Source organism: Maylandia zebra, linkage group LG14 (assembly GCF_041146795.1).
Source record: "Maylandia zebra isolate NMK-2024a linkage group LG14, Mzebra_GT3a, whole genome shotgun sequence".
NCBI lineage: Eukaryota > Metazoa > Chordata > Actinopteri > Cichliformes > Cichlidae > Maylandia > Maylandia zebra.
In genome coordinates, this window is record NC_135180.1 from 7,446,944 (window position 1) to 7,474,891 (window position 27,948).

General features: G+C 41.7%; 1 protein-coding gene across 8 annotated transcripts; it reads left to right on the plus strand.

The window, feature by feature from the left end:
* pax3b (paired box 3b) lies at positions 1-27,681 on the plus strand. Of its 8 annotated transcripts, none has more exons than XM_014409508.4 (9): positions 1-487; positions 961-1,196; positions 1,356-1,485; positions 1,875-2,018; positions 17,014-17,213; positions 17,905-18,070; positions 18,388-18,599; positions 22,188-22,472; positions 25,976-27,681. In XM_014409508.4, the coding sequence occupies exons 1-9, from the start codon at positions 403-405 to the stop codon at positions 25,991-25,993; spliced, it is 1,476 nt and encodes a 491-aa protein (XP_014264994.2). In that variant the 5' UTR covers positions 1-402; the 3' UTR covers positions 25,994-27,681. The 8 variants fall into 8 exon arrangements, with proteins under 8 accessions (XP_014264994.2, XP_014264991.2, XP_014264986.2 ...); XM_014409505.4 differs by having other exon boundaries at positions 22,188-22,467; XM_014409500.4 differs by having other exon boundaries at positions 18,391-18,599.
* The last annotated feature ends 267 nt before the right edge of the window (positions 27,682-27,948 follow it).

A 27,948-nucleotide genomic window follows, 5' to 3' on the forward strand; every position in this document is an offset into this window, starting at 1 on the left:
CTACTTTTGACGGGCTGCTCTCACTTTGAACCGGTGTCAACAAACAACAACAACATATTTCTCCCGGGCTACACCGCCTTAGCACCCGCGTTTCTCAGAAAACCTCAATACCGGCGATTAAAACCAACAGAATGAGAAACATACTCTTTTAACGACCCCCAAATCACGCTCTGCCTTTTTTCCTCGTCAAATTTGCCTCATCAGAGGCTCGTGGTTGTCCCGGGACGGTGCTTGGCTTTAGCACGAGCACGGCTAACCTTTCTCCGAAGCTACACAGGATAAATTTCGGGGAAAATTCTCACAGTCGACGGGGAAACCTTTGTAACAACGTCCACCTGCCGCTCGGTCGGTGCTAGAGGAGCTGGAGGAGGAGGTTCCTGCAGTCGTTGGGGTGTCGGTGGTATGACTGCGTTGGCGGGGTCAATACCCAGGATGATGCGACCCTCGCTGACCCAGAACTATCCCCGCAGCGGCTTCCCTCTGGAAGGTAAAAGGACGCATTAGTGGCTGAAGATTTTCTGCGTTTGAGAGCTAGTTAGCAAAAAGGCACTATTGTTTTTATACAGTCATGTCCCAAAGCTCAGCTCCAAGACAGGAATTAGAGGTTATATACCTATAAAATAGCCCCACATCTCAATTGACAGATATTTAACATTTGTATTAGGTTTTATTAATTATTTTTAACAATGTTTTCACATTTTTGTACTTTTTTGTTCAAATTTATCCTTTAAAAAACTTTAGGCCATTTTAATTTTCATAAATATTTGCCCCACTCCGATAACATAATCAGCTCTATTCTTTGTCAAGTGGAGCATTTGTCGCCTCCCTTTTTTTTTTTTGCTGTTTATAGCCTATATAATTAATGCTATATTATATATTATTTATATATTATTTTTGCGTCTTTGCTAAACTTGCCCTCTCTGTGGTGACCAGTTCTCGTAATATTTTGATTCAATCCAGTGTCTACACCGCTGGGTCAAGGCCGAGTCAACCAGCTCGGAGGAGTTTTCATAAATGGCAGACCTTTGCCCAACCACATCCGCCATAAGATCGTAGAGATGGCCCACCATGGAATCAGGCCGTGTGTCATCTCCCGACAGCTCCGTGTCTCCCACGGCTGCGTGTCCAAAATCCTCTGCCGGTACCAGGAGACCGGCTCCATCAGACCCGGGGCCATCGGAGGCAGCAAACCCAAGGTAGGGACCGGAGTCTCTTTGATCCAAATTCGTGTAAGGGTGTTTGACGTAGATTCATTTTAATAACCTGTTGATTTTTAGTGATAATAGAGTCATGTGCCTTGTGCCCCAAGGGCCACAACAAGTGAATAAACACAGCGACTTTTCTGACCTTTGAAGCAGGGGACATCGCCGGACGTAGAGAGGAGAATAGAAGAATACAAGCGGGAAAACCCGGGTATGTTTAGCTGGGAGATTCGGGATAAATTACTGAAGGATGGGATTTGTGACCGCAACAACGTTCCGTCAGGTAAAAAATAAAAATAAAAAGTCAGAAAAGAACAGAGTGTGCCTACTAGCTACACTTTTTCAAAAATTTTACTTTATTATTATCAGTTGTTTTTATTTGTATTTTCCCCCAACATTTAATTACTAAATCTACATCCTGATAAAAATATTTTGAATTTGGAAAATAAAACAATAAATAAACGGCAACTTTTCAACTTTTTAAGATTTCTGACAAACCAATTTATTCCAGATTGTTGTTTTTGATACTTTAACTATTAGTTATTCATTTATTCCACTTCTTAAAACAATTCATATCATACATTAATTTTACTTCCAGACTTAAAAATAGTTACTGTAATTATTTAATTATTTTTACTAACTGCTTTCCTTTATCTTAACGTACTTTCACAGTGAGCGCCATCAGTCGCATAATGCGGAGTAAGTTTGGGGGAAAAGGCGACGAAGAAGAGGATGAAGATGAAATTGAGAAGAAAGAGTTGGAGGACAACGAGCGGAGGGCCAAACACAGCATTGAAGGCATCTTAGGAGACAGATGTGAGTGAACTCTCCCAGCTGTTATTGTTTTTGTTCTTGCGAAAGAAAATAAGTGAAACGACTTATCTTTTTTCATATCAGTGAGCTTGATTAGAAACATTAGAGCTCAGCAGAATCCCGTTTGATCAGATACGGTCTCAGTTTGCTGCAGTCATTTCAAGATGGGAAGTTGCCTATCAGTGTAGTGAAAGTGGAAACACCCGCCTATATTCTGTGTTGTTGTAATTAAAGGGGGCATACGCTATCATGATCTCCACAACAGCCTCCACACCTCCAACCTGTTGAGCTGTGTGTAAAATAACATTGCTTCATTTGGTGGTGAACTGGCCTTGTCTGTGAAGCTGCTGCTCGCTGTAAAGTTGCTGTGTGTGGGTGGAGAAAGTGTGTGCGTGGAGCTTTGTTAGGAATTCTTTATCGACCATATCTCTTCGCTAATGCTTTTCCCATGAGGCCGTACCGTAAATCAAACAGCAGGTGATGGCTCTGTGCGGGAAAAAAGTAAGAATGTGTGTGTGTGTGTGTGTGTGTGTGTGTGTGTGTGTGTGTGTGTGTGTGTGTGTGTGTGTGGTTTAAAAGCAATGTGGGGCTCAATAGCCGCGTTACAGTAACTGCATATTATTATGCACATATTTCAAAAACTCCTGTGTACTTATGGAGCGTCATAAATCCACGCAGCACTTGTAAGAGCAGTGTCTTCATGCAATATAGAAACATAATTGGAGTTATGCAGTAATTTGATCTTTTTTTTAATAATGTAACCAATCGATCTTTATTGGTGCTGCAAAATGCTGTCGACTATAAACATTAAATAAATAAAGAAGAAAAGTAAGCACCTGTTGGAAAAGTCTCACAATCTGCGGAGAAATTCGAGTGTTATGAAAATAATTAATAAATAGATAGTTTTTTTTCTTTTTGAATTTTTTTTTTAAATTGGAAGTTAATTACTTTTATTACTTTTTTTTAAGTAGTTGTTAAGTGAATGAAACATGGCATATTCCCCTGCCTGCAGTCGCACTCAGACAGAAGCCTAATTGGAGATTAGTGACGTTTGAGGTTTGGGGTATCATTACTTCATAGCTGCATAAGGTCCAGTTAACTACCTCATTTGCAATGTCATCACTTTACCTTTAAGCTGCGTCATTAGAGTGGAAATTCGTTTTATTTGGTACCTTCCCAACTATTACTGCGCATATGCAGCTTCACTCCTAAAAAGGCCTGTAATGTGGTAATGTGCGTGTCAGCCTTTACTCGGTGAAATCACTTTAAACATTTTCTTCCTGGAAAAATTCATTATAATTTTAACTATCGCTCAGAGGGTCGGTTAAATTGAAACGAGGCATATAATTCAGGAGAGAAACACTACGAATGATGGATGTCCGCTCCATTTATCCCCATCTTTCTATGGAACTGGCGGCATTATAACGAAACCTTTATTTACCGGCTGCTTTCATAATCAAGCTATTACTATCTATCAGCCGTTTGGCACCAAATGCTAGAATGCGTTGCTTATTACAAAAGTACGACAGTTTCCATTGCCTTTCCTACCACTTATTAAATCAGTTTAAGCCGCCAAATGTCAACATTTAACCCACTGTTTCCCTCTAAGCACTCGCTCGCTGTCTGCGTCGGGGGAGGACAGATAAAGGTCTCTGGTTTGAGGAGACAAAATGTCCCCCAGATGAGTTGATCAAACATTTGTTCAACGGTTTCCATCTCCTCACAAAGGCACGCCTCGCGCGCACAACGGGACGCTCAGGGATGAACTTGGGAGACAAAGGCGTGAGAGTCTATTTGGGGCTCACGCTTGGGCTGCACGAGGACAAAAGGCCAGCTTGGAAACAGCTTTGGCCGGCGCAAAAGAAGTAGAAGGCAACCTGCTTATAATTCAGCCCGAGAAAGAAAAAAATGTGGGGGGAGAGAGGAGAGCTTCTGCACAGAAAAGCCCAACGACGCACATTATGAGGCCGCAATGAAGGATGAATTATTCAGGGAGCGCTCCGGCGCGGTTTAGAGGGCCCGTTCACCGAGAGAAAATGGCCGTTTTCACCTACAAAATGTTTCCTTTTGGGGTCGGCTAAAAGGAGCCGGCTGCCATTCAGAATGACAATTAAGGCCTCTGAAATCCGCTCACGTATCGCCCGAAGTTGCGCGCTCGCTCCCAGAACCCGCGCGCGCACGCTGCCGCTCGCGTGTGCGCTGAAAGTGTACATTAAACATTTACAGTCGGTTAGCCACTTTGAAAGTAAGCTAACAAGTGGCACGCAGCAAGATGGAGCTAGTAAACCCGTAAACCAAAATAAAAGCGCATTAAAAATGAAGACGTAAAGATGCTTAGTTACAATTTTTGTGTTTAAATTATTTCTTTAAACTTTTGTTTCTTTTGGTCTGACTACAGTAAACTTTGAAGAAGTTTCTTGCTGTGTGCAACCCCACGCGCTTAAAGCAACATTGTCCCATTAAGCAGTATTTGATGAAGCGTAATCACCGCGTTTGTCATAATGTTCAGAATGTAATTGGTCAACAGTACAAAGTGGCCTTCTCCTCCTCGACGCATGAATTCCGTGTCCAGCCTGTAATACGCCATCCATTATCGATTCTTTGAGGAGTGCCGGCCTTGCCCCCTCGAACATCAATAATGTCTTCTAAATGATGTCGATATTGTGCTATGTCACATTTAATGATGGAGGGAGTGTATTAAAGAGTGTTTGCGGTGAATGGGGACCAATGTTCTCCCCGGAGAACCCCGATCTGGCCCGGAGCGCAGCTTCACAATGGTGCACCCCCCGGCCACCCGTCCTGCGCTGCGCACAGCTCCGAAAACCCTCCGCACCCCACTCCCCACCGCCCCCACCTCCTCTTCTACCCCCACTTGCTCCCCAAATCTCTTCAAGCAGATTAAATCGACCCTTTTATTTCATCTCACTTTCATCTGGAGAGCAACACCGCCCCTCTCCCTCTGTTTCCTACTCCTCTCTGTCTCTGTCCCTCAGCCCGCGGCGCTGAGCTCGTTTCATATCTGAGCCGCATCCTCCGGAGCGCACAAAGGAAAGTCAGTCCACTCTCTAAAGTTTTCTAATCAAGCTCTGTATTAACCGTTTGTGGGGTGATTGTGTATGGATTTATTGCAATTTCAAGCCTGATTTTAAAAGTTCCCATTTGTAAATGTCGCGGCTGCCCAGCTGTTTAAACTGGAGCAGCACATAGTGTCTTCGATCTCAGTGAACTGACATAAAGCGGTGGCAATAACACCATCACTGCCAACCGCGTTTTGTCCTTTAAAAAAAACCCCCATGTTTCAACAAAAAGTCACATTTGTTGAAAAAGGTAGCTTTATTGCGTTAATCCCCTATTGGTAGTCATAGTCACAATGAAGGATTTAGACCTAATTTTAAAAGGTGAAATATATAAGCAGCCTGGTTCTAAACTAATTATATAAGGGCTTAAACACTAAGGTAAACATTTTCTTCCAAATTCCCATGCAACAAGGAAATTGAAACTAAAAGAAAGGTTCCCCGAAATCATAATGCCTCTTCTCTTTCAGAATAAATACATCCTTGATAGTAAAGTTGGCCATGCAGACCTGTCACTGGGCTGCACCAACCTCTCAGCCTCATAGTAATTAACCCTGGAGACAAAGTTAATGATTAAAACAGTCACAGTGCCCCCACCTCCTCCCTCCCCTGCTGCACATTTTCACAGTATATCTTTTGGAGTCCATACTTAGTTAGGTGAAATTAGCCAGATAATACAGTGGAGCCTTGTTGAGGGCCAATACATTTCCATTTAGGCTGGCCGTGTGTGCGCGTACACAACATGCATGCATACACACACACATTCCACTCTGCAATGCAAACAGTCAAAGGGATAACTTTATTTGGTGAAAGGGGATCCTGGAAAGGGCTAATTGAATAAGCCCGGGATCTTTGAAAAACCCCTACCATGGTGAGCGCAGTCATCATGTCATAATTAGGTTTATTGAGGCGCATTCCTTCAATCTGCCTCCATTCTGCCGGCCTCATTGTATCCGTGGCCTGGGCCAATGGCCGAGGGACAAAAGAGAACCGTGAGCAGACAATACATGAAAGAGCCATAAAGATTTAGCTGGCTTTGTCACAGAAACGGAGCAGGACTTTGTTTGTGTAAATAATGCGGGTGAAGGAGGGACTCGGGGTTTCTCTGCCACTTGGGGTGAAGATGGCGTGCTGCAAATGTGATACATGGGCAGACCCTGGACCAATGCCATGACTGGAGAAAACAACAGATCGAGGGGGAAGGAGTGAAGGAAAAAAGTGAAGGAGCTGAAGGGGAGGCAGAGGATGGGTCGAGAGGACATAAGCCTAAGGCTTTAGCTCAGGCAGACTTTTAACTTGAACTTTTGTATATAAACTATAGTTATTATCTAAAGATTATTTAAACTATCTATTTCAGTTCATGCCTATGCACGTCAGAACACTTAAGGAAGTGGGTGTGTGCTACCTTACGTAATAGACTAATTTCTTTCTTATTTCTGGCTGTTACAAAAAGGGTCAAATAAAATCTCAAAGTTGAAAACTTATTGTACTTTTCACTAAGCTGCTAAGCTGAAACAACAAGCCAGTCAGTCTGTAAACATACCTCAGATTCTCTCTTTTTAGCTTCACCGATGTGAGCGTCTGATGCTTTCCTCTATTTTGTTTAACTGTATATTAAACATATTTGTGTGTCTGGGTATAGATACAAATAAGACAGATGTGACCTTGGATTTTTCTAAAATTTGTAACGCACATGTTCTGATATTTCACAGACCAAAGTCATTAATCATAACTGCGAAATAATCAGTAAATGAAATTGTAGTTGTGAAATGTTAAAAACAAATAAAGACTTCAATTATAAAAAAAAAGTAAATGAAATTGTAATTAAAGTAACTGCCCTAATAACTTACCAGTTGCTGTTTTGTCATCAGATCTGACAAACACAGAACCAATAAGATCTCGATAGATCCTGTAGCTATTAGCTGTTAGTGGCCTGAGCCAAGTGTCTGGTGAAGAGGGCTCTGTCTGTCCACTGAAAGAATGAATGTGTCACTCAGTGAGTCCCTGGGCACGAGGGCAAAGGGGGGCACGAGGGCCAAGTGGTCGAGCACCAAATCACTCTCTTCTGCCCCGGGGCTCTCTCTGTCTCTCTTCTCCTCTCTTCTCCTTGCCCCGTACTCCTCCCTCTCTCGTGAGTTTTTTCTAATAAGCCCATGCATGATGACTATCCAAGCATGAAAACATAGTTATCTGCAAATGAATGGCTGCTCTATGCTTCATTAAAGCCTCTTTTTCCTTTCACACTCTTATTGTGACACTCTGATATCAATTCAAAGGGCAATTAATGAATGCACACCAACTTTGAAGTCAGGGTGATTTCTTAAAAGGGCGGGGCTTTTGAGTGTGTGCGCATGTATGTGTATAAGGGGGAAGGGGCAGTGGTGTGTGATGGGGTTTATTTGGGGTATTCCCCCTTCAAGACCCGCGGTAGCGCCCCAGCCTTCACCCGTGATGGACTAGCCACATTGAGCTGAGAGTGAGCAAGCCCCAAAGACGATTTGAAGGGAGTGAAAGAGTGAAAAGGCCCAGCGAAGGTCAAGTAGAATGGCTCGCCTTAGAATAAGGCCCCTCTTTATCTGCTGCAAGTATGCACTATAGGCACAACAGCTGGGGGGGTGAAAGGGGTAGAGAGGTTGTTTTTTAATGTGCATGAGTGTGTTAGTGTGCATCTCTGAGAAAATAAGGAGGAATGTGAGTGCATGTCTGTCCCTCTCATATATATATCTGTCTGTTTGGGAGATTGGATGTTTTTTAATGTGTGTGAGTCTGTGCATGTGCGCGTTATGGGGTTAAGGGTTGAGTGTCAAAGATGGCAGAGGCCAGTATATGCTGCTGATGGAGGGACAGGCAGCTGTCAATCACCTGACTGATGAAGCTTGACTTCTTCTTCACAGCTTTGTTAACTAATTAGCCCATGAGCTTTTGTGTTTGTGTTGGAAAAGAGGCTTTAAAATTGTGTTAAGGCTGCGGTCGTGCCCTGTGGGAATATGTTTTAGGAAAACTCTTAAACTTGAACAACTCGACACAGAATCGTTGAACAGATTTATCAGTATTGTCCCGTATACGCCCTGTGGCCTGCTTCGGGCCTGTCAGGGATTTAGTTTCATCACTTTGTATCTTTGAATCTTTGCCTGTTCAAAGAGTATGAGGAAGGCTTTAAAAACTTCAGTTCTACACAGTGGTACATTCACTCAGACAGCTTATATATGGTTAATTTCTTTTCATCATAAATGTTGCTCAAATGCAACTTGTGCTGGAAATCAACACGTTCTACCACGGTCTGTAGAAATGCACTGATATTTGCATATTTAAAACCAGTACTGGCCAGTATCGGCCTTGTTAGATGATGTCTTACCGTCTGGTCTATCGGTAGATTCGATAGTGCCGAATTTGTGCTCAAAGAGTGTCTGCCAGTGTTTTACAATTTTATAATTAAGAAAAAGTTACAGCCGTTCAGTTAGCTAGTGTACCTTATTAAACTATTGTCTCTCACATAAACAACAACAGGAATAAAGACCCAGGTAAATGTTATGACTTCTGTTTGACCTGTTTAGCTGACATCACTGTCCACTAATTAAGGTAGGCTAATTCATTCACGGCTGTACGTGAACAAGGGTTAAGTAAATGTATTTACACATCTTCTCTTTGTGCTGGAAAGGACAAATAAAACCTCTTTTATCTCTCTGTCTCCCTCTAAGCCTGACACAGCCCCGCTGCCCTATCTGAGCCACCACACAGTTAGCAATGTGTGTGATAGAGGGTAAATAAGATGAATAAGATAGAGTGTTAAATAAATTATGTCTCTCATGCTGGTTACCACTGCCGAGTCTAACAACTTTGCTTCCAGAAACCCTGAATAGTGTCATGAAGAGCTAAACAAAAAGAAAAAAAGAGTTAAAAAGTTTTTTCTCAATTAAGTTGATTTTCTGAAATAATATTGGCATTTGATGCAGAGAAAAAATGTGTTTTTTCTTTGGCTATATCCCAAGAATTTAGAAGTTATCATAAACACAGAATTCTATAGTCAAAATAGCTTTTTAGGAAAATACTGATTATGAAATTCTACACTGATATTAATGTTTAAAATGAAAACGCAGTTAATTTTTAACCCATTTGAATCAGGAAAATAACAAAATCTTGATTCTACATAAATAACCTGATTACAGGTATGTCCTTGTTCATACAGGGATTCACTGCCAAACCCAGAGTTCCTCTGTAATATTTACTATCTGAGGTAAAAAGTTGGAAACTCATGTCCACGTTCTCCCATAAAAAATGAATCAGTGCACAATTATGCAGCCTGTTGCTTCTAATCCATAATCTCACTAGATTTTATTATTCATGTTTTTTATACTTGAATTAAAATACAAAAACAACAGTAACACATGTCCATGGATTGTTTCTTTGCCTAATTTCTGTAGAAGAAAAATAGTTCTTGTGGTCTGCTTGTGCAGCGATGAAGATACTTCCTTGTCAGCAAAACAAAATTAATAAAAAAAAATTGCATATGGCTGTGAGGCCAGCTTACGTCCCCATTGACTGGAGCTGAGAGACATTTTCAAAAGTTAAAAGACAGAGAAGGAACTGCAGGGTCAGCGGGCTGTGGAGGGTCGCTCCCCCCTAACGTTACACAGGAAACGGGGTTAGAAACACATTTAGCCATAAATGACAGGTAGCCACTTCCTGATCCCCCCCTTGACATCCACAACAGCTCCCGTAAGTGTTGACTGACAGCATCTCCCTTTATTCCATTTTTCTGCACATAACAAGGCAGTGATTGATGACTGTTTGTCCTCGTGTGCCATTTATCTGTATATTCACATTTTAGCCAACACACACACACACACACACACACACACACACACACACACACACACACACACACACACACACACACACACACACACACACACACACACACACACACACACAGCTCTGGCTCATTTACAGGGCATCTGTGAAGGTTGAAACCTCCTCTTAGCAAGTCAAGTGAGATCATTCTCCTGCCACCCCTCCCTCTTGACTACCCGCATACAAAAAATACACACATGCACACATGCACAGTTTTTCTCAACCCATCAGAAAGAGTCGCAGATGGGTCCATAAGCTGTCAGTAAAGCCATTATCCATCCCAGCATCTGCCTGCCTTGACTTCTATATACTGTTTAATGCAGTCGGCCAGTCACTTAGTCCCCCTGCCGCTGAATAGGAGCAGCATGGTCGGCCCGCCCAAATAAATGCTGCGTTTGTCTCCTCTGCCTTTTGTTTTGTGGGTTTTTTTTTTTTTTGGTGAGGGTGATGGGTGGGGGGTGCAATGTGTCAGAAGCTCAATTTACCCTCACTGTTAACCAAAGCCCCAGAAGAGCTATTGGGATGTCCAAAGAGGGGTGTAAATAGCCCACATATGGTCAGTCAATTCCCCCAAGTCCCAAAATCCACATTGGACACATCCCCATCAGCTCCTTCTCTCTCCGTCTCTCACGCACACAGGCGTGTATGCTCAGTGTGTACTGTGTGATGTCTCTGTGGACATATTTAAGCCTTTGTGTCCCCATCTGACTATCCCCCCTCCCTCCTAGAAATCCAGCAATGCTGAAGTCTTTCCAGTAGTGTGTTTCAGCTAAATCCCTCTCTTCTCCTCCTTTTTCTCCTCTTCTCTGGGATGGCGTTGCACGATGGGAGCCATTTTGGGGTTTTTTTTCCTTCTTTTTTTGGCTCTGAAAAAGTTGTTTTGGCCCGGAGTGCTGTGCCCCGTGTGCCTCTCAGGGCTTCAGTTTGGTTAAATTAAACAGTTTTCTTTTCTCCTCTAACCCCTTCCCACCCACACTCCCTCCCACTCCAACTGCTCCTCTCTTATTTTGCGGCTTAATGCTCCCCAGCTCCCAGACAAGCTCGCAGAGGCTACTTTTCCAGGACTTCTACTGCTCAGATAATTTTACCCTTTTAAGGCTCGTATTTTCTCAGATTTTGATGAACTGACAAGAGCTGGGACCGCATGCCTGTAGCCTTTAAGCCGAGGTGGAGCAAAACTATACAGAGAGAAGTCAAGTGTTTACAGGGGCTATAAATACTGCATTTCAAGATATAGCATATGCATATGTACAGGGAGTGATATGAGAGTTAGAGTGGATAATTTGATTGGCTAAGGCTATTTGACGGTGCCAAAGCGATATGATCAGATCTTAGGGATAGCGAGGCGATGACGGCAAATGGGGCACTCCAAAACCACAGGTTTACAAGGTTGGAAAAGATCCGGGAAGCAGGGGAAAGGTTTCTCACCATCTAACCTTTCCTTGCTTCCTCCGTGAGTAGGAAAGGTAGGGTACACTATGTAGTGATGTTGCTCCGGTATTTTATTTTGTAATTACAAAGATCATGGTGGACTTGATCGGCTCTTTTAAGCCATGTGAGAAGGGCGAGTAATACTGGACACTGAATTAGGGACGCCTCAGGGCTGACAAGCTTGATTAACGTAGCTTTAAAAGCTTAGAATGAGGAGCGTACATGTGTGTGTGTGTGTGTATGTGTGTGTTTAAGAGCTCTTTAACCGAGCTGCAGGGTGTAGAGAGCTTTAGTGGTGGTTGGGTGACTGGCATCGTTCTTGGCACAGCTCTGCCTACAACAACACATGAACTGCCATCACCTGCCACTTTAATTTGCATGACATTACATTTTTAGCATTTAAGGGATGTGTTTGATTTCAGATCGTAAAAAGTGCCAAGAAATACATTTTAAATTTGAGATTTTTTCTTTCTTTTATGACGAACACGTCTCTCACAGTCAGCCTTTATCACCTAGGTGTTGTGGGTTTTATGACAATTATAGAATTGGTATATTTAACATGAAGTATACCTTAAGTAAAAAACAAAAAATGCAGGAATTCAAATCTGCTTTTGGAAACCGTTTTAATTATTTGAAAGGCAAACTAAAAGATAATGTAATACTGACTTCTGATTCTTTAAATTATTGTTGTAAATATATATTTACATGCAAAACATTTGTAATAATTGATTGCCACAAAGACTTTATTTCTAGACACAAAAGTCGATTTGCACTAACCATCCCAAATAACAGTATAAAAGGCACTGACTGTCGTTCATTAAATTTATAACGTTAATGCAAATTTTATTGCTAACAAAACGTAGCAAAGTTTACAAACTGTAGTAATTATGTCATTGTCAGATGTCATTAGTGTGTGAAAAAAATTTGCTTTATGAATTTTATCACAGATGATACGCATCAAGAACAATTACATTCTGATGACATCGGCAAACATAACATTTTAGATACACTATGCCTATAACCAAATGTTGTAGTTTTGCTATAAAGGATTTATTACTGGTCAGTGAGCCCGTCCTCTTTCCCTGTGCATCTAATACTACCTGATGGTGTTTTAATGGGACCAGTCTTAGGCTTAAATCCTCATATGTAAGTGCAGCAGGAAACCTTGGTGTCATATTTTAATATGATGAGTGTCCTGGTAATTTTTTAGCCTGCAGAGTTAATGTTTGGAATGGGCTTTTTAACACCCCAACCTGACCGAAATGATTAAATACATAAATAAATAACAGTTACAATGACAGCAGAGCGGCCATAACTGACATTTTACTGTAAATAGATATCTAATGTTTAATGTTTGTTTACAAAAAAAATCTGTTTTAACTTGACAATAACCATCCAGACAATGCAAACCATTTATTTACCAGTCAGAAAACATTTATACATATAATGTTATTGTGAAAGAAACAGCAATCAAGTAAAGTTTAAGTTCACAATGACAATATGCCACGAGTGTCTTCTCCCAAATGTGTTCACATTGTTGTTTTTCACCACTAACATTCACAGTAAACTCAGTTTAAAGTCTTTTCCAAAGACATGTCATAAACAAACCTCACACAGTTGATTTCCATCTTAAGAGAGAGGCTCCATTTTGATTTCAAATGACATCTGACAACCAGCTGCACTGTTGCTTAAAACAAAGGAGACCTGTGGGAAGAGACAGAAGAGGTTTGGATCTTTTAGAACACATAAAAATAAAATCTGGGGAAATTGTTCGAAAGGGCACACCGTATTAAAAGACAAAACTGTGGATGTACTTTGCGTCTACCAACAACAACCAAGCAAACACAGATGCCCAGACAGACTATCCCCATGGGTACATTTACAAGCACAGCAACAGCCCCTGTTGCCTCCACTTCCCTTCTCACCCCCTCAGGTGCTCTTACAGTTCCCTCTGGAAGAAGGGGTGTTCTTTGGGGGGTGGGGGGGTTAGAATGCCCCCGGCTATACCCCCATCTATCCCACCCCAACCCCTCCAGCCCTCTGAGAAGCCTTTTCATGCCCCTCCCCAGCCCTTTCCAAGCTCCCCCGTAGGGCAGGTGACAGCCCTCCACTGTGAAGGGCTGAGGGAGCCATGACGGATTCCACAGATGGAGCGTGGAAATTGCCGGCAAAGACCTCAACTCTGTGGAGCAACAAAGAGCCCGAGAGTCAGAGGGAGAAATATGGGTGGAAAAGACAGAGAGAGAGAGAGAGATGGGAGACAAAGAGAGGGTGCGAGAGAGGGTGAGAAGGAGGGAGAGCGACTGAGAGAGAAGAGGGAGGAGAAGGTGGTGCTTGTTTAAGGAGGTCCGAAAAAGTGTGTGTTACGCTGCTGTGAAAAATGCTCAAGTCTGATGTTTTCTCAGCACTTTTTTTCACCTGTCACTACATGGTGCTGCTATTGTTTTGTTGCACTGACCAACACAGTTATCTCGTTGGATCTTAAGATCAACTGATACTACAATCCAACGAATCGAAATGAAACGAGCCAGCTTTGGTCCTCTCTGCAGGATTGTATCTCGACTAGATTCCCGAGACTTAAGAGGTGCCACACTGTCGCTTCTTTTGAAAAGTTCTTGAAACCCCGGTAGCGCTCATAACCGATAGGTAATTCCAAAGTGATTAAGGATTTTCCCGGGCTGCCTCAGCTTTCCCAAAACCCAAATCCCTGTGAAATGCCGAGGAACGTGCATGCTGGGGTGGAGTGGGGGAGGTGGTGGTGTTGGGGGCATTCCTTGTGGCCCTCCTCCACGCAAGAACTGGAGGGGGGAGGCTAAAAGAAGGCCTCGTCTCTTGTTTTTCAGCCGTCCTGTCCAAAAAAACTCCAAAGTGCCACATACCCCACACCCCGAATTCCTTCCTCGCCATCTGAAGCACAAAGTCCTCTAGTCATATAAAAAAGTTGGCCCTCAAATCCAGAGAGGTTTCGCCTCCAAAACTGTGACGAGCAAATGTAAGAAGTTCCAAAAACGGCTGTTATCTGAAACCACAGTTGCCGCAGTTTCGAACGATCGTGTCTTTGAGAAGTGCTGCAGTCTTTTTACGATGGCGAATTTCTAAACTCACAGGCAGACTGAAGAAGAGCTGGAAATCATAGAGAACAAAATTGCAGAAATATTCAGCAGCAGCTTAAGGCAATGTCTCCATTTCTCTTGCTGCCTCTTTGAAAATATTTTACTTATTGCCTCCCTCATGCTTGAATGTTTCTTTACCAATTTGCTCCTAATGCATGTTAAGTTGACTCCCACTGCTATTGGTGTTGTGAAGAGAAAATCGCCAAAGGGGGGCAGAGAGGATCAGTTTCACATGAGGGGCCCTGAGCTATTTGGATTCTCTTGTATTTTATTGTTGCTTCTGAGGGGGGAACTAATACAGTGTTGCACACAAAACTTCCCCTGTGCTGAGGGGGAATTAATTAAGTGTAACACAAAAAGTGGGCGCTTTGGCCTTGGTGAACTTAGAAGGGAGCCAATGAAGTGTTTGAAGTAAGTGTGTTAAAAAAACCCCAAACTGCTGGCTTATAGAGCGCAGCTCACAATGGAATTAATACTAATCTGAGACAGTGAGGAAAAGTAAAAACACACAAAAGCTGTCAAGACACATGATATCACCAGGCTCAGTCAGCCTGAAGATCACAGTGGGTGAAAAAGCAAAAATTTGCATACATTTTTAGAAATAAAATTGTGTAACATATTAAGCAGGAATGGCAAACAGTTCAGTGATCAGAGCTTCTCTAATGGGAGGATTTGCAGTTCATAAGGTTTAATGTTTGTTTTCGATCAACAGTGCTGGGCAGGATTACTTAAAAAAAACCAAACAACTAAAAACACCTGTTGAATTCAATGATTTTGTTAAAAAGTATTGAGGAAAGTAACCCTTTGCATTCAGTTTTGTCCAAAGAACGTGTACCCTGTAGTCGATTTACCTCTGAGTTTATTGATTTGATCTAATTCCATAGTGAGTTAATTTTGGTAGCGTCTCCTCGATCCCAGAATGAGAGCTTTAGCTAAAAGCTACCTGTTGTATTTCCAGGACTCTGCTTCTCTGCTAAAGAATATGAAGTAGAGCTAATTAGCAACTAACAATATTATTATCACAAAGTAATCTGAATACTTTGACAGTGTGACGCCCATCTTCTCTGCTCTCTTACTGGCTGACCTGACTGACACAACTGTATGATTGGATACATTTAACTAGTTTCCAGCTGCGGACCAAGCAGTCAGATGAAGACAGAAATACTTCCACACAGTCTATAGTCTTTTTGCCACAACAAAAATAACAAGGAAACATGATAGTATATTTAAAGTAAATGATTAATTTTGAAAAAGTTCTCCAACATGTTTAGTCAAGGAGTAACTTTATTTATAAAAGAATTATCTGGTCCCATTTTTCACAGGTTGGCATGTTGACTTAATAAGACACCTGCTACTACAGTGAGTAAAACTGATGTTAGATTTATCGTGCTTCATTTCCAACTGCATTAACTTCGATAGATTGTGACTCACACGGTCATTGTTATATATGCTCACTCTTCTCTTTTCATTCATAAAATTGTTACTTTTGACCGATGAAAACTGGATTCTCTAAATGTTTCTCATCCATTTTGACTTTGTAGTCATGAAGCTTTTACTGAAAAAAATCTGGGGATGCTTTTGCAATAATACATTTCAAACAGGCAGATTATTCATTGAATGAGTCAGTGAGTAATCTATCTGTTGTTCAGTGAATTACGTCACACAACCAGGCATGATACACATTCACATTTTCCTCCCAATATCAGTGTTATAAGTGCTATATCCAGCCCTGTTCTAATTATAAGTCTTTTTATGGGTTAGTTTTAATCAGATCAACACATGTCATCCAATGTTTTGTCACCATTATAAAATCACACAGCCTAGTTTACAGCAGGCACTTCACTGACTTGTATCTGAGGGACTTGTGGAATTGTAGTTTTGTGCATGTCGACTGACAGGAAAAAGGAGACATTGTTAACAGCAGTTGCTGCATAGCGTCCCTTTGGATCATAAAGCGGCAATCACCTGACTGAAAAGACAGTTTGCCTTTCATCGAGTCAGCTTGCTTCTGGCCATTCAGGCTACTGTCCATACACTCACACCCTCACACACTCGAAGAATGGCCCCTGGATCCAAATTAGCCTTTTGTGTGGCTTTTAGTACACCGGTCCCCCTGTGGTGCTCTGGGAATCATGTCCGATGGGATTATTCCTTAGGCTTGGAATATTCCTTCTGAATGGAGGTCTGTTTGGCTGTTTGTGTGTGTGATTGTGTGGGTGTGTAAAGAAGTTGAACCCCCCCAACACACACACACACACACACACATTTTCTATAAGCAACATAAACAAAGGACAACAGATGGCAAATAAGTGAGCATTTCCCAATCCTGCTGAAGGTGATATCTCTTCCTTATCATAAATAAAGGTTTTTAGACTTTAATCTCAGTTGGTTTGTGCAGCAACAGGAATTCAGGTGTTCACTTTATGTTTTCTAGAGAGACCATAATTCGGCTTTCAATGTGTCATAAGGTAAGACTAATGGACCTGTTCTTAAGGCTGTCTTCTTTTATTTTCTCCTATGTCTGAGCAGCCAGTCACTCAGATGAGGGTTCAGATGTAGAGTCAGAGCCTGATCTGCCGCTGAAAAGGAAGCAGCGGCGCAGTCGGACCACCTTCACTGCAGAGCAACTGGAAGAACTGGAGCGGGCCTTTGAAAGAACACACTACCCTGACATCTACACCAGAGAGGAGCTCGCTCAGAGGGCCAAGCTCACGGAGGCCAGGGTGCAGGTATGAGCAGGCACATGCGTGCACGGTCAGGATCTACAAAAAAAAAATTCTCTCTCTTTTTCAGCTTTTCAACCCTACAGAACCATGAAAGCCACGACCTAACATTGCCATACATTAAACATCCCTCTGAAACAGACGTAAACTTTGTGGCTTTATACACACTCTAACCATTTAAAGGCAACCTGCTGATCTCTCTTTGCTCCATACAATAGCACAAACTTACCCTTTGCTCCCAGGGGCCCAATCTGTACTTTCCTATTTCTAATGTGAAGTCCAGTAAATTCTCCTCCATGGGCTCCATATGTGAAGTGTAAACACTCCCAGCATGAGCTCCGTCCATATGGGCACAGTATGTCAGCTCAACCAGCCGTGTTATACACGCACACACAGACTTTTTCTCTCACATTGCTTCCCACCTTCGTTTTCAACTTCACACCCTGAAAATGTTTCTCCGTGTATTTGTGAATATGTTTGTGTTTGTACCATTCAAAATATTTGTAATCATCACAACAGCTTGTAAAGGTGTTACATTATTACCTTTATAAGGTAGATTCTACTGTAGTAGATGGGTTGTGTAAGATTGCAGGGCTAAATACCAAACTGCAATCATTAGGGAAGCACACACACACACACACACACACACACACACACACACACACTGACTGAGCATCATCATTGTGATGTCTTCTAGGTGTGGTTCAGCAACAGGCGAGCAAGATGGAGGAAGCAAGCTGGAGCCAATCAACTGATGGCATTTAATCACCTCATTCCAGGGGGTTTCCCACCATCAGCCATGTCCAGCATCCAGCCCTACCAGCTCTCTGACAGCAGCTACCCCCCCTCATCCATAGCCCAAGGTATTGTTAAATTTTGAATGCAGTGCTCTTGGTGTTGGGTTGTTCTTTTTCAAATTAATATATAAAAAATGTTGTTTTCCAAAATTCCTATATATTATGTTGGTATTAAAAACATACTTTACATATCTTTTATTCTGGCATTTTTCACGTGGAAGGTTATATTGACAGCATCAGTTTTGCTTTTACTTAAGTGAAAATTCAGTATAGATCTCTGAAGTCTGCCTGGAGGATATGTTATAGTTTTAATTTCACTTTCAGGCATCCAAATCACTTCTCCCAAACAATGTTTACTCTAACTCCATCTTTCCTGCTTCCAGTAGTGTCAGAGCCACCCAGCACGGTGCACCGCCCCCAGCCTCTGCCTCCCTCCTCGGGCCACCAGGCCTCCGGCGGACAAGGAGAAGGAGGCTCTGCTTACTGCCTCGCCTCCGGACGCCACTCCTTCTCAGGCTACTCAGACAGCTTTGTGAGCCCTGGAGCACCAACCAATCCCATGAATGCTTCCATAGGGAATGGGCTCTCTCCACAGGTGAGACACAAGGTAGAAATATTTGGAGGTATGTGTGGTGATTAATTACTGACATTAAACAAGAACTTATATCAAGCAGTGTAAAAAGCACCGACGTTCTTGGATTCCTGATTTTGTTTTTAGAGAATAAGGAACAAACTAATCAGTGAGGTAAGACTGCTTCACTCGTGCTCATTATACTTTATCATATTTAGGGAAAATAAAAACCTTGACTCTTATATTAAATTACACATAGTGACATTTAGTTTGGGATTAAATTAACCCATAAGAACCCACGGTGTCACCGCCCCTTTACACATTGAAAAAAGTTCCTGTTAAAGTTTGAACTTTGACCCTCCATAGTTTTCCTGACAGTAAAAATGGGTCTGCGCTGTCATGGGTTAGTTCAAGGGAAACAGCATAATTAAGAAGGTGCTTCTTCTGACTTGATGTTTTTAGGTTGGGAGATGGAGATCGTGTTACATACTGTATCTGGGGAGAATTAAATCTGAACATGACTTCAAAGAGTTGAACTCAAGTTGAGAAGCATGTGACGTGAGCTTTAAAAGTCTCAACCAAGTTGCAAAAACATAAAAAAGCAGCGTTACTTCTTTCTGATTCCAGTTTGCACCATAGCTTCAAGGCTCTCCGCTCAGTGGCTGATGGGTCACTTGCTGCTGAGGGAGATAAGTGCGAAGACTCAAGAAGCACAGAGGACAAGTGAACGTGTGACAAATGAGAAGTAAAAAGACAATTACAGTCAATTATCGGGCATGAAGTCCCAAGGTCTCTGCATCTAGACAGAGGGCGCAGCAGAGGAGACAGAGGAGTCAGAGAGCCTAACAGGCATAAAATGAGATTTTAGCCTGGTGGAGGCTCAGAGAACAGGCCACAGCAGTGTGAAGATGGAGACACTCGCAAAGATATACACGCAGATTCACATAATTACACACACACACACACACACACACACACACACACGCACACACACACACACACACACACACACACACACACACACACACACACACACACACACGGTGTAGATAATTGATCAACTCCATAACATTCAGAGGATCACTTAAGGATTTTGCAACATCTTTTACACAAATATTACATGTCATGGTCAAGTGGCATGTCTAAGTTAACTCTTCAATCTTGTGTTTAGATTGGAGGATTTATTACTGCATTTTTTAGGATTTTCAAATACATCATGCAAGGAACTAAAGCCAATTTATTCGCAAATGACTCACAGTAATTTTGCTAGGAATGCACAAATTATGTAATTCTGGGCTGACACGGACACCAATGTTCAAAATAATAATTTGGCCGTTATTTTATCTTTTAGTTTAGATTATATTTATTATTATTATAATTTCCAGCTCCGTGCCAAGGAAACAAAGACACGTCAACCGTTAAAGAATACTGAACTTTTTAAAACTTTTTAGCTCTTGATTCTAATATATTTTAACATTTAGCCAGAACAAGAAGGATGCGATACAGCAAAGAAATATCAGCCACTGACATCAGTAAATAGATCAGTGCTAATATTTGGCTGATCTCAGCATTGATAGTAAAATGATCTGAATATACGCAGGTAAACTGAGGGAGCATGTGGAAGAGCTTTTAGTTTTGCATACATCACACGTACTTTTAGATGTTTAGCCGTTCTCCTGCGTAGATAAGACGTGCACAAAATAAAATACTGTGCACACGTAGACAGCGTGGTCATGTGTGCATGTGCACGCACCGAACCTTAAACTACAGCTGCAAGGAAGCCTTCTCATGATTGCATTCTTAAAATGTTTGCTTCAACATTCTTCCGCGCGAAAGCAAAGGTTCTAATTTTATTTGTATATATTTCGTACGGACGGGAAGGAATGCCCCATCTTAGACATTTCCCCCATCCTGACATTCTTCCCTACTAAACCCTGATTTAGGCCGCTGGCAACGGCAGCGCTCCAAAATAAAACACCCTGGATGGGGCAGCCCCCTAGTGAGGTAGGGAGAAAGGGGAAGGATGGTAGCTAGAAGTTTGGTTAAAACAGCAAAAGCATGAAAGTCATCAGAGTAGAATTCATTCACTCACGGGGCAGGTATTCCTGCTCGTTGTGGTTTGATTTGGCCGTGTTGTCTCCCCGATCTCTGTGTGCTTAAATCGAACTTTTCAAATGCAGGTTAATTCTTTAGGAAAATGTTACCAGGCACAGGAGGAAACACAACTCCCCTCTCAAAATCAACTTGGACTCCTCCACTCACCTCCCCTACTTGGGAAATGATTTAAGCAGGACCATGTGTGTATGTGAATGTAGAATAATATGTCACTTAGAGGACCAGGAGGACGCAGAGTGGTGTACCTGCTTCTGATTAGGACAACTGGAAGAGCCTTGAGGCCTTTGCGTGGTTGAGAAGGAGGTGGGATATGATACATTTAGAGGTAGCAGGTTCAGTTAGAGTTAATTTCATAAGTGATAAGGTCAGTCTATTCCTTATTTATGGTTTACCATGGATTTTGTTAACAAACAGGTAAATTCAAAGAGTGAGCGAAGAGAGTCGTGATATCAGGTCTGTTTTGAAGCCAGTTGAAACACTTCGCCCCGCAGCTCTTTTCCATTCTTTGCTGGCCAAGGACTATTCCCCCCAAATTTGATTATCTGGTCGCTAATAAAGACCAGGTCAAGAGCTAACGGAGATCTGAACCTGGAAATCTATTCGGAGGGTTTGAACGGAGCTGAGCTCACACAGACCTTTCTTTTGTGTTGTCTTTGTCAGCATATCTCTCTTGGAGATAAGTTGTTATCTTATGCCATGGGTTTTGGAGCAGTGTCAAAAAGGAATTTTAGAATAAGTAGAGCCAAAGATCAGAAACAAATTGCTTAATTCTTCCTTTCTGGTGCTATCTCAGTATGAGACAGGCTCGCTGGCAGCCTTTTGATGTATGCGACAGGGGGATTTCCTTACTTTGGGTTGGTGTTGGTCTTAGTGTCTGTGGTGTTTTGTACTCGAGAAACTACAGATATTTAAGCTGTTATAGTGGTTTATCGGAAACAATAAAAGAAAAAGAAAACATGTCTTCCACCCCTTTGGTATTAGAAAATAGGGGTTAAGGTGCTAATCACTGAAAGTTTGAAAATCACTTTGACATTTTAAAGTTTGCCATGCTGATAACGCATTATGTTCCAATGATTACACCTATCTGAGCAAACCACTGGGAGGTGACACATATATGGTCTTCCGCTTATTACCAAGATGAATAATCTGCCACACTAACATTTCATTATGGCCGCCCCTCCCTGAGCCTGGTTCTGCTGGCGGTTTCTTCCTGTTAAAAGGGAGTTTTTTTCCCCCACTGTCGCCTAAGTGCTTCCTCGTAGGGGGTGATATGATTGTTGGGTTTTTCTCTGTATGTATTATTGTAGGGTCTACCTTCCAATATAAAGTGCCTTGAGATGACTGTTGTTGTGATTTGGCGCTATATAAATAAAATTGAATTGAATTGAATTCAGATCCTACCAACGTTAGAGGCGGTCTCAGTACTCGTATTTAAAAATGAACACATAACTAATCTGATTTTCATTCCTCTCCTCTTCTTTGCATTTTTCTAATCAGGTGATGGGTCTTCTGAACCCAGGCGGTGTGCCGCATCAGCCCCAAAGTGATTACGCCATCTCTCCACTGACAGGCGGCCTCGAGCCGCCGGCCGGCATGGCTGCCAGCTGCAGCCAGCGGATGGATCACATCAAGGGCTTGGAGGGTCTCACCAGCGTTCCCTCCATGTCAGCTCTGCCCTCACTGCCAAGCTCCCAGTCCTACTGCCCCCCATCCTACAGCTCACCGGGCTACACCGTCGACCATGTGGCATCCTACCAGTACAGCCAGTACGGACAAAGTAAGGTCAATAAACTTCACCTTTTTTATTCCTACCTTTTAGTTAATAATGCATTAAAATGCCATTATTTAGACATGGTTCCTGTTTTTGCAGTTTTTTTTAATGCAATTGCGTAAAAAAAAAAGATAACAATAACACAAAGACAGACACACTTATGTGTTATGGAAAAAGTATTCAGTCTTGACTCTATTACAAATAAAAAGCCTGTATTTCCAAAACCCTGATTGTGAGCACCGGTGCAGCAGTCTTTTCTTCCCTGCTTAATTGTCTAATAAAGGCGTAAAAGTAAGCAGTATTTTAAGATTATAGATGCATACATTGACAGATCAGACTTTAAATACTTTGTAAAATCTTAGAAATTAGTTGTATTTTATAAAGTGATTTTGTGTTTCGTGTGTACAGCATTAAAACATGCAGAGTCAGAAAAGTATGAATAAATAAATACAGAGGAATGAAAAATACAGTATCCTGCAGTAAAATATGGTGTATTTTCATGTCTATGCTTTTCTTAGGACTTTGAGATCATGTAACTAAAGAACAACAAAAACCACAGAGTTGTGTTTACTTTGAATCTAGAGTATGGCTTTCAGTAACTCTCCAGTTTTCTTGTCCAAACTGCTGACTGGTTTTATTGTGGCCTTTTACTTACATATGAAAACATTTGAGCCAAATCAGGCGTTACAGTGTATGATTATGGAGCACGCTGGTAGTTCAGTGGTCTCAGGTCTACCCTGTAACCACAGATTGGTTCCTTTCCTTCCACAAATGGAAAAAAAACGCTCTTGTACATACAGGACGCAGGTAGCTGTAGCACTGCTTGTTAACATTTTGCGGGTCCAGTTATGCAGTTTCAAGTGTTGGGGTTAATTGTGCAGATCTGATTCCATCTAAGAGGAGATTGGGCCGGTGCTGAGACTGAACTCTGCGGTGAAGTACACTGCAGAGTCAGCTTGCATCAGGGTAAAGGACAGCAGCAGCGGAGCCCTCCTCAGACTGTTAGTCCTCAGAGAATACCTGGAGTGAGGGTCTTTTCACTTCGCATTACTGTTACCTGAAGGGTTAAAATCAACTTCAAACACATCTCCCTCTAACTTTGGAAGGCAACATCGTTTTCTGTCACAGCGTGATTACAGCGGCCGCCGTTTCCAATTTTGCTCCACAGGGGGTTGACCAATCAGATTCATCCATTGACCTTGTGGCAACCTCAATACAACTGGGTCCTTCAAAGAGCATGGCAACGGTCCAACAAGTCTGACTCTGTGTAGCTCTGTGGGGCGGCGGGTATCAAATGAATATCTAACTTAATATCCGATAGCAGCAAATGTCTAATGAAATATCTCGGTCTGATATCTTAAAGCGGACAGAATAAAGAATTAGTGCGACACACATGATGAACCGCTAACATGTAGCTCTGTGCGCTTACATACACACAGACCTCCAAATGCAACCCCCCCCCCCACACACACACACACGCACCTCGGCAGCGATACAAGGCTGAGCAGTCCATCTTGATGTGATTAATCAGTGTGACTGGATAGCCGGTGTGTGGTTGGGTTTGGATCTGCAGAGGAAAGGTCCTTTCTGGGGGTGGACGGATCCTAATAGCCTCTGGCAGGGCGGCGATTAGAAACAGGTGCTAGGACTGAGGTCAGCTGGGGAAGCAGTGTTGAACAGTGCTGCTCCAGGTTCCAGAGCAGTATGAAAAAACTGGTCCACACACTGTTGCACATTTTGACAACACGTTAGCTCTCACTGGACCGCCTCACGGAAATTACAGCGGTAATCCATGAAGCACTTGTTTGGTTTTATTTATGTAATGTCTCTGTTGCTAAGCAGACATTTCTGTGGTGCTTTTTGCAAAGGTCACCTGTCATTTTCTTTACCTGTTAGGCTGTGGTGCCAGTTACAGCTCACTTTGGGAAAAAATGGACACATCTCACATAAAATATCTCTTACTGTGTATTAGGAAAGGCCTCCAATCAGAATTAGTCTGAAAACTGTTCCATAACAAACAAGTCACGGAGACCCAGGGCGCTCATCGACCCATAAAAACGTCTTTGTTTGTTGAACCGATGACATTTCTCAAAAATCTTCAGAGCTACTGTTTTCTGTGCTCTGTTCATTAAGTCTTATTTCCATTATATCTTTCATATGTAATCGGCCCTCAAAAACAAAGCCAGTTTGTTCCTTAGCGTTTGGTTTTTAACATACATACTCGGTTATAGAGGAGCCTATACACACAGGTGCTAATCAATGACAAAAATTAATGATAAAATTCTATTATAACAAAAAGCTGCGGCCAATTAGACATTTTTGATTTTCATATAGATACATATAATGCTGAAATACTGGTATTGCAACATAGCTACCTGATTCCGCTGCCGGCACATATCAGTGTTTTCAATGAAACTTGCAGCGGCTCTAAATAGCCTCTCCAAACAATTCGACTTATCAGAATCACTACTTTATAATTCTCTGTGGGCACGCTCGTCCGATGAGTGAGTGTGAGTGAATGGCAAGGACAGTTGACAGGCTTACAGAAGAAAAGAAAAAACTACTAAAAAGATCAGAACACTGGAAAAATAATCTGAGAGCTAATAAATGGACCATTTGGTTTATGTATGTATACAAAATTAAAGACATTAAAGTGACAATTCTAAGGCCTTTTTTATAGTTTCTAAGATATTGGGATATATATTTAATAAGTCTTGTAGTGTATTGAGTATTACAACGTCTCTGTGTCACATTAATAACCACATATTGTAACATTATTGCGAGGTGCTCTGGGATTCTCTGCCCTGTTTGTACATCACACTCAATAAATAAGTGCAACACAAATAAAAAAAAATTCTGCTAATTACAAAATGTCGTTTCTGGGAGTCGGAAGAAGAATTTAAACCAGCATGCTATTATTATTATTATTATTATTATTATTACTATTATAATAATAATTATATTATTATTCGCCTCTGTCAGTGCGCCCCAGGGCGGCTGTGGCTACAATGTAGCTAGCCATCACCAGTGTGTGAATGGGTGCGTGAATGGGTGGATGACTGAATGTGTAAAGTGCTTTGGGGTCCTTAGGGATTAGAAAAGCGCTATACAAATACAGGCCATTTATTATTATTATTATTATTATTATTAATAATAATAATAATAATAATAATAATAATAATAATATTGGTGCTTAAATACATGATCTACATGTAAATTCTTCCATTAAATTTCACTTTAATAATTAGTTTATAGTTTAGTTTCCCTCTGCACATACCTACACTTCTCACATCTCTCTGCGCTGACCCAACACCACAAACCACTGTTGTCACATGCGATGCTAACAACAGCCATATGTTGGCAGAACTGGACGTAAAAACACATGCCCAAAATTTATTGCAGCCATATATCTCTTTTATTGTATTTCCACTTCATTTGTTTTTTTAAATTCACTTTTTCCAGGTAATAATTCAACAACTGTTTCATCCTTTGTTTCTTTTCTTTTCTTTTACAGGTACCCTTCCTTATCTGAGGCCTGAAATCACCTGATGAGCAGCTTCAAGATTCACTGAAGGCCCCACAAGAGTGTGCGTGTGTGTGTGTGTGTGTGTGTGTGTGTGCGTGTGTGTGTGTGTGTGTGTGAGGGAGAGAGAGAGAGTGTACGTAGTGACAGAAATATTTGAATATCTGGACCAAATTTGTTTTACCATTTACTGTCTACTACAGGATGTTACTTAATTCTCTTTGGAGGATGAATGGACAAAAAAACAAAAAGAAGGGACCACAAGAAAGAATACGGGAGCAAAAACTCTTTATGAACCACAAACATTGCTATTTTAGATGAACGGCGGAGCCTCCAGTGCTCGCTGAGTTCGGACCATTTGCTGTGTTACGAGGATGAAGTTGTACGGCCAGCTCTGCCTGTAAAGACAGAGAACCCCGACCTATCATCACAGACTACCATGTTTACGTATCTGCACCACATGAGCGCCTAGAAGATTCCCAAATTAATCCTTAAATTGTATGGGGGAAGAAAATGGCTTTGTTGATTTTGTTGCATTTATTTGACATCTCAGCATCCCACACATGGAAAGAAATTCCAGAGAGAAGGAAAACAAACTCGAACTAACGAATCCGTGGGTTTTTATTGTGTCAGAAAGTCTAATGTACACCACAGCTGTACGGCAGAGAAAGTTAATTCAAACATTCCTCCCGCCTCCCTCCCCCTCTGCCTTCTCTCCCTCCTTTCTGTCTCATTGATGTCTCAGACGGTGAGGCCTTTTGTCGTTTTAAAGAGAAACTTTAAAGAGGTCAAAGGGTGACTTTAAGGAAAGTGACAGATGAGAGCGCAGTAGAAGAGGGTGGCAGAGAAGTGGCTTTAAAAAAAGGCGTGCGGAACGGGAGGGGGGACGACAAGCTAGATCGATCACAGTGTTAAAAAAAAACCTCTAAAGATCTTCTCCTGGCAAGAAAAATCCAGCGGGTCACAAGTCACGACCAGGAGACACTTGAGAAAGCAAGAAAGCAAAAGAGTTTAGACTAAAGACAGCCACTCTCCCAGCTGACCAGAAGTGCAATATCACATAACTTAGAGTCAACCTCAGCATTAAAACAATAAGAAAATCAAATGTGCCTCTTGAAGTCATTCTCTGGATCGAGTTTGGGACTCTGCAAAGGAGCAACACATGTGCCTTTGAAGGCTTTCGGGTCCAAAACAAATAGGAAACACTGCTAATATAGCTAAAAGAGCACTCTGAGGGGACCACATTTGTTAGGGCTTCAGGGCCTTGAAAGGACTGAGTGAAGGGAAAGCCAGTATATAGAGCAAACGAAGGAATGACAAAGCCAAAATTGTATTTTTTTATTACTTTGTGTTGTTTGAAACGTTTTTTTTTAAACTTCCGTCTTACAAAAGCAGGAAATGCTGATTAGTTTTCCGATGCATTCCAGACATATTTATTGTCACGAGCGTCCTGTGTGTCAGCAACGTCATTAAAAAAAAAGCAAAAGAACTAAAATCCTTTATCCGTGAAATTGTGAATAGCAGAGTGTCGTCACGAGCACTCCTGCTTTGTCCTTCTGTCTATATTAGAATGAAGCAGTCCTTTCATTCATTTGATATATTTTTTTTGTATTATTTGACAAAGCGATATGACATAATGTCATGTGTACGAGCGCATTATCACTCCTATTTATAATGAAATAAAACTTCCAAAAATAGCTGCTTGTTTTCGTCTCTTTTTTGTTGTTCTGCTAAATGGGAGTCTTTGTGTTTATTTTTTGCCACAGCTATAAAAAAAAAAGAGAGTGACTGTAATTCACTGGCGGAAGAATACTAGCGCACTCGGAGACAAATGTGTACTTTTCAAGGGGGCTCATGTGAACCCTCCAACCAAAATAGGCCCGGCCAAATGGGGATCACCAGACATTGGATTTGACACTGAACACAACAGGCTTTCTCACGGATGGCTGTAAATGCTCAGACAT

What these genes read in the sequence shown, in the direction of transcription:
- pax3b (XM_014409505.4), top strand. Translation starts at nt 403, where the DNA reads ATGACTGCGTTGGCGGGGTCAATACCCAGGATGATGCGACCCTCGCTG. An exon ending in CAGCGGCTTCCCTCTGGAAG is followed by an intron (nt 488 to 960) that starts GTAAAAGGACGC and finishes GATTCAATCCAG; the next exon opens with TGTCTACACCGCTGGGTCAA. An exon ending in CCGCAACAACGTTCCGTCAG is followed by an intron (nt 1,486 to 1,874) that starts GTAAAAAATAAA and finishes GTACTTTCACAG; the next exon opens with TGAGCGCCATCAGTCGCATA.